Genomic DNA, 6,714 nt, shown 5'->3' on the forward strand with positions numbered 1-6,714 from the left:
TTTTAATCAAATGACCATATAGCAAAAATTTCTATAAAATCTGAATCCTATAAAATTCGTACATAAAATACTTTAATTTAAAGGGGCGCTAAGCAATTTAAAAAACGCGCTAACAAAGATGGAGATAAAATTTGTACGAGCGAAAAGAACTACGGATTACAACTGCTGATGGGCTCCCATTTGCTAGAGAGAGAAAGTCACTATCCAAAAGAGAGAGAGAGAGAGAGAGAGACTCATAGGGGAGGAGACCGGCAGAGGAGTAAAAGTCAACCATTGCCTACACACCCACACCCCAGTACCCCACTATAGCTGGATGACTCGCGGAGCTCACCAACGTCGCCACGCCCTCTCGCCGACCTCCTCCTCCTCCTCCTCCTCTTGCCTCCTCCGCTGAGGCAGCCAGTGCGTGCGCCGCGCGGGCAGCGTCGGCATTAGAGGGGTGGTGGCGGGCGGCGCGCCGACGGAGACGCCAGGTGATTCTTCTTGATTTGAGAGGGTGTGGTTGGGTTTCTATTTCTTGGCATCCGCGAATTTTTAGTTAGTGGGATGAGAAAAGGGGCGACCTAGTTGGTTCGAGATCGAATCTTTTTATATAGCATCTCGGTGGAAGAATGCGGGTCTCTCTGTTTGTTGCTGCGGGGATGATCTCTGACGACCACCATTGATGCTGATGCAGTCCTCTGTTTGTTCGAGAATCTGTGTTTGAGGCTGCCTGGCTTTGTGATTCGGATTGAATTCGCCTCCCGTCGGGGTTTCGTTTCTTGGGTTCTCTCCGCAGAATTTGTCGGCCTCAGGGGGAAAAAAAGGGTTTGAAGTAATCTTGATTCTTGAATCATTATTGTGTGCTGTTTTGCCATTTTTGCTGAATTTTTGGTCGGTGATTGTTCTGCAAACGCTCAAGTTGCGTAGGAGCTGGAATGCTGGATGTATAAAATGATTTTTCACCTTAGAAACATGATTAGTGGATTAGTAGCATGCAGTATGAACCATTTAACTCGGTGTTTACCCCCTGATTGAGTAATTGCCTGAAACGAATGGGAGTAATTCTTGCAATGTTAAGGAAAAAAAAACTGTAACTTTCAGAAAAAAAAACTCACTCTGTATTTTCAGTACATGGGTCTGATAAGATTCAGATTAGTACAGAGTTATTAATGGATAAGTAACAGGAAGTATGAACCATTTAACTCGGTGTTCTCCCCCTGATTGAGTGATTGCCTGAAATGAATGGAGTACTTCTTGCAATGTTAAGAGAAAAAGAAAGAAACTGCAACTTTCAGAAAAGCTCACTCTGTATTTTCGGTATATGGGTCTGATAAGATTCAGATTAGTACAACGTGTGCTTTGATGAGAAATATACACATTTGTTCGGTATGGATCTGAAGGAGTGCCCACCTTGTGCCTGTCAACTGGATCCAATCCCCTTTGACTTTGAAATAGATATAAATTTTGCCAGCTGTGGCAATTGCTGGAATTGATTTGTAAATTGCTCCCTTTGTTTGGCTGCCACGCAGGGTGTGGAGGAGGGTCTGACCCTTCACTTGGTGGTGTGATGTCGGTTGGGTGCGCCGATGAATTGCATTGACTGGTTTCACCATTATGTTTTTTTCCCTGTACTCCACTGGACATACTTTAATGCAGTAAACTAGTGATGCAGCAAGTTGATTAGATAGTGTAGAACTCACTAACTAAAGAATTTTATATTACTAATGCTGATGCCAGTTTCTTATTGTGTGGTCAACCAATTTGTTTTCATGGTCAAGTGGTACTGGTAAACGGACATATATTTGTTTACACAACAATGGTTGTGACATGAGACTACTTATTACAGTAACTCTGAGTCTCTGACTGGTTGTTCCTCATCACCAAAAAAAAAAAAAACCGTTTTGATGTTCCTCTTTCTTCTGCAGATATTCAGCAGAAGGCACTTCCTCTGTTTGATTTGCAAAAATGGCTTGCTGCTTTATGTTTGGGAATGATACAAAACAAACTAGTGAAGGTGAACAAGGTGGGCATGTCTTCATTTAGTTCTATAGTCTCTTCTGTATACAGAATGCTCCTCATTCTGATACATTTGTTGACTTGCAACTTGTTTCTGGCGGTTTCAGGAGAAAAAGCGGTCAGGATTTTTTCTTACAATGAGCTGAGAAGAGCTACACATGATTTTAGTGGGGCGAACAAGATTGGTGAGGGCGGCTTCGGTTCTGTGTTCAGGGTAATGTACCAAAGCCTTTGGTCGCTTCAACTAAGTCTAATATCCATTCTATATTACATCGACCTCACTTGCTTAAAATTCATTTTGGTTGATCAGGGAAGGCTCAGAGATGGGACAATAGTTGCAGTAAAGGTGCTCTCTGCTACTTCAAGGCAAGGCGTCCGTGAGTTCATTAATGAACTGACAGCAATTTCCGATGTGATGCATGAAAACCTAATTACGTTAGTCGGCTGCTGTGCTGAAGGGTCTCATAGGATCCTTGTATACAATTATCTTGAGAACAACAGCCTTCAACATACACTACTAGGTAACATACTGGTCTACCTAGTCTGTCCTTGCTTAATCAAGACACTCTTTAACAGTAACCTCACTCACATGGCAATGCAGGGTCAGGCCGTAGCAACATCCAATTCAATTGGAGAGCTCGTGTCAAAATCACTGTAGGTGTTGCCCGTGGGCTTGCATTTCTTCACGAAGAAGTTCGTCCTCACATAATACACCGGGACATAAAGGCAAGCAATATTCTTCTCGACAAGGATATGACCCCCAAAATATCTGATTTTGGGTTGGCCAGGCTCCTCCCACCAAATGCGACTCATGTGAGCACCCGAGTTGCAGGAACAATGTAAGTTTAACTGTGTTTAGGGGGTCTTTTGGAAATTCCTGCATAGATATTCCCCATGTTGTCTTACTCTGTCCTTTTATTTTATCAGAGGGTACCTAGCTCCTGAATATGCACTCAGAGGACAAGTGACTAAGAAGTCAGATATCTACAGTTTCGGTGTTTTGATCTTGGAAATTGTCAGCGGCAGATGCAACTATAATTCTAGGTTGCCTTATGAAGAACAATTTCTGCTTGAGAGGGTAAGCTCTACCATAATACCATACTAAAGAATACTGACAATTATTATGTTTATGCATTGACGTCCGGACTCCAGACTAACCTGTAAAGGTTTGCCGGTGCTCTTGCAGACATGGACATGTTATGAGCAAGGGCATTTAGAGGAGATCATAGATGCAGATATAGAAGATGATGTGGATGTCGAGGAGGCATGCCGGTTCTTGAAGGTTGGACTACTATGCACTCAAGATGCGATGAAACTCCGTCCCAACATGATCAACATCGTCCAGATGCTGACCGGAGAGAAGGATGTCAACACAGAAAGGATCACCAAGCCCTCTGTTGTTGGTGACCTGGGAGACCTGAGAGGTAGCAGCCAGCAGAGACCAATTGATCCACAGTCTCTCCTGATGAGATCCTTTGCCACCACTGACCCATCCACATCATCAGACACGACTACACGATCATCGCTATGAAAAGAAAAAAAAAGAACTTTGTATCAACCAACTTATTCCATTTGTAAATTGTTATGCTAGATAGAGAAAGAGGCTGTTATGATGCACAGGCCAGAGATGTAATTTGATCTTCCTTATCTGAAAAGATGAGAGGTTTGTGCTGGGCTGATGGATGCCGCAGTGGTGAAAATTTGGCATTTTTCTATATCTATGGAAATGCCACAGCCAATAGCGATTTTGCATTATTCTTTTTTTTTTGTTCTTTTGTTCTTTCATCATATGTAAACTAGTCAAATGCCATGTACTGTACTGGAATATAACTAGTCAAAACGCACTCGTGTGTGCGCGTAATATTCGTGGCACCAGGCATCAGGTGCTTCCCATAGTAGTTTCTATGTGCTATATTATGTGAAACAGAATTGACTAACATTTTCCATCAGTGCTACTTTGGCTCTCACTTGTACTCCCTCCGTCCAATCTTGATGAGGATGGGACATTACCTAGGATAACGAATTTGTTCAGATTCGTTGTCATAGGTTACGTCCCATCCTTACCAAGGTTGGGTTTTTTTTTTTTTTTGGACGAAGGAGTAGCGTTTAAGGGGAAAAAAAAAGGAGTGTAGACAGACTAAAATAAGTCAAAATGTGGCCTTCAATGCTAAGTAGTTTAACAAACAAAAAGCAAAGCAAAAGGATAGCACGTAAAACAGCTTTCACATTGCAGTGCTAGAAGATGACTTTTCAGGAATTATTGAAATGTCAAAAGTGTGACCTCTCGAGAGGAATTTGACCCTACCCACCAAACCAGAGGCCAGGGCATATATGAGGCAGGAGACGCGAATTGGAAGAGCAATTTAACACAGTTTTGTCTTTTTCGGAAACTTTAAATTCAAAATATGTAATTAAAAAAAATCTTTTTTCTGTGTGTTCTTCTGGATCTTTATCTCCATATACAGTCCAAATATAGGATTCTAAACGCAATCCTCAGATCAAATATTGAATTCAATTGCACATTCCAAATCAATCTCCAATCTGAAATTCTGTAAAGTTCTAAATTCCCTGTTCTTCTTCTTGGGCTGAATCTTTTCCCAAGCCAAGCAGCCCATCCATCCTTTTTTTTTAAAAAAAAATTTGCTTTCCAGCCAGAGGCCCACTGCCTTTTTCCTGGCCCAGCCCAAGCCTAGGAAAATTGGAATTGGAACAGTGTTCAATAATTTATATTTTATACTCCCTCCGGTTTCATTTTAATTGACGCTTTGGATAATGACACGCTCTACAAGATATATCTTTGACCTTATTTTTCTATTATAATATATACAATAAATAAATACATGTTTATTTTTATTATAGTGTTTTGAAAGACAAATCTATATATGTTTTTCTAGTTTCTTTAAACTAAATATTTTTAAAGTTATTGATGGTCAAAGTTATAAAAGTTTAATCTCAATCTTGTCCAAAACGTCAATTAATATAGAACCAGAGGGAGTACATATTTTGGGTAAATGATCCATGAAATGGTTGCATTAGAAACTAATGTGAGTTTGACGCATCCCATTTGATATCTTTGTATCCGAGAATCAACAAATTCTATTCCGCATTTTTGGCAAAATCTTTCATCTCCGTTTTCAGCTCCGCTCGCTCGAGAATTTCCACAAGCACAAAATCTGCTTTTTATGGGTCCAAAGATTCTTTCGCAAAACAATCCATCTTTTTCTCGTTTATCGGTTTTAAAATGAAAAGTGGAGGGCCTTGTGACTTCGCCAACGACTTACCCATTAGGTTGCGTTTAGTGTTTTGTTAGCCCAAGCCTTTATTTGTTGAGGGGAAACAAGGCCAATTTGAAGTTGTTGGTGTTTATATTGGTCAATCATAAAATATAAATAAGAAAAGAATTTATATTTATTCCGATCAGACTTTTTCCCTATTAACCTGGAAGTTCTTCTGAGATACAAGGAAATGATTCAGTTCTAGAGCCAAAGATCGTATGATAACTGTGATTGAAGATTATTCTGTACACTGTCACACTATTTTCAGATCATATGTAGCAGTTAAGGTTGAGAAGAATTCAACTTGATTAACTTATCAGTACAATGGATAATGTTGATGCAACCAACATAACTACTTCTACAACAAGTTGCATGAATAAATCATTGTTAGCAAGTTTATATAGTTACTTGTGTTAGGAAACGATAAGCGAACAAACGATAAAGAACAATAGTTCAATCACAGAAGACACGAGATTTAACGTGGAAAACCTTTCCAAAACAGGAGAGAAAAAACCACGGGCGCCAGCCAGCAAAATTCTTCACTATATCTGGGGTGAGGTTACATCGCCGCACGGCGGCTTACAGGAGGTATATATATAGTGGAACCCTAAAAGGGATTATGATCCATACCGCGGGGGCTCCGCCCCCGCACCCCCGGGCATCCCCAGGCGCACAGCCCAATGGGCCAACTTCAGCCTTCGCTCCGCTACGGCAGAAGCTGGCCTTTATTAAGTGTAAATAAATTTGGATCACAACTCAACAACTTGAAAAGTTGGCAATCATAGAAACCTGAATGTTTAAGTGGCAACTTGGAGTAAACAAATACTCTTGGACAATCACATCCTTTTCGAGGGAATGTTTACGACATTAATCTACTACTTCAGTAATCTGATGGAGCCATCTGAACAACTCTAGAATGGATCAAAAACTCTGGTATGGATCAAAACAAGAGTATTTTTTCTAGGTCATGCAACTAGAGAGCCCTGGCAACTTGCAGGTAGTTTATCAGGAAAGAATGTTCAGAGAAGCATCGTTAGCCTGAAGATCATTTCAGGCAACAGGAACAGTTAGAAATCAAATTCAGGCTTGCAAATCGTCATGGTGGGTCACTGAAATGTGCAGGTTGACAAAACAGATGATGAGCACTCAAGAACACTCCCAAGAACACACAGCTTGAATTCGATGACTTGAAGGTTGTCAAACATAAACCTTCTGCAGGCACATGGTGCACCATAATTTTGTGGCTGCAGAGTTAGTGTGCTGTTGCAATGAACCTGAATTAAAATCGGAGTATGTAATTTTAAAAAAGTGATTCTTTTGGTGTTACATGGATCTTAATCTTAGTCCAGTTCAAATCTAAAATTCTAATCCCAATCCTCAAAACAAATATAAAGTTCAATTATACATCCCACACCAATCTCTAATCTGAAATTCAGTAAAA

At 40.5% G+C, this 6,714-nt stretch overlaps 1 protein-coding gene across 3 annotated transcripts; it reads left to right on the forward strand.

The window, feature by feature from the left end:
• Positions 1–268: 268 nt before the first annotated feature.
• LOC4344901 (cold-responsive protein kinase 1) lies at positions 269–3,896 on the forward strand. Of its 3 annotated transcripts, none has more exons than XM_015793132.3 (8): positions 269–473; positions 1,512–1,610; positions 1,908–2,005; positions 2,106–2,212; positions 2,309–2,519; positions 2,600–2,837; positions 2,926–3,076; positions 3,185–3,896. In XM_015793132.3, exons 3-8 carry the CDS (start codon positions 1,948–1,950, stop codon positions 3,527–3,529), a joined length of 1,110 nt encoding a protein of 369 aa, XP_015648618.1. In that variant the 5' UTR covers positions 269–473; positions 1,512–1,610; positions 1,908–1,947; the 3' UTR covers positions 3,530–3,896. The 3 variants fall into 3 exon arrangements, with proteins under 3 accessions (XP_015648618.1, XP_015648617.1, XP_015648616.1); XM_015793131.3 differs by having other exon boundaries at positions 1,512–1,560; XM_015793130.3 differs by lacking the exon at positions 1,512–1,610.
• The last annotated feature ends 2,818 nt before the right edge of the window (positions 3,897–6,714 follow it).

The sequence above is a fragment of the Oryza sativa genome, chromosome 8 (assembly GCF_034140825.1).
Source record: "Oryza sativa Japonica Group chromosome 8, ASM3414082v1".
In the NCBI taxonomy this organism is placed as follows: Eukaryota; Viridiplantae; Streptophyta; class Magnoliopsida; order Poales; family Poaceae; genus Oryza; species Oryza sativa.

Bases quoted from the DNA above. Each gene is read 5' to 3' on its own strand.
- LOC4344901 (XM_015793132.3), top strand. From the start codon at position 1,948: ATGGCTTGCTGCTTTATGTTTGGGAATGATACAAAACAAACTAGTGAA. The intron at 2,213-2,308 runs GTAATGTACCAA...TTGGTTGATCAG, and splicing joins GCTTCGGTTCTGTGTTCAGG to GGAAGGCTCAGAGATGGGAC. The intron at 2,838-2,925 runs GTAAGTTTAACT...TTATTTTATCAG, and splicing joins ACCCGAGTTGCAGGAACAAT to AGGGTACCTAGCTCCTGAAT.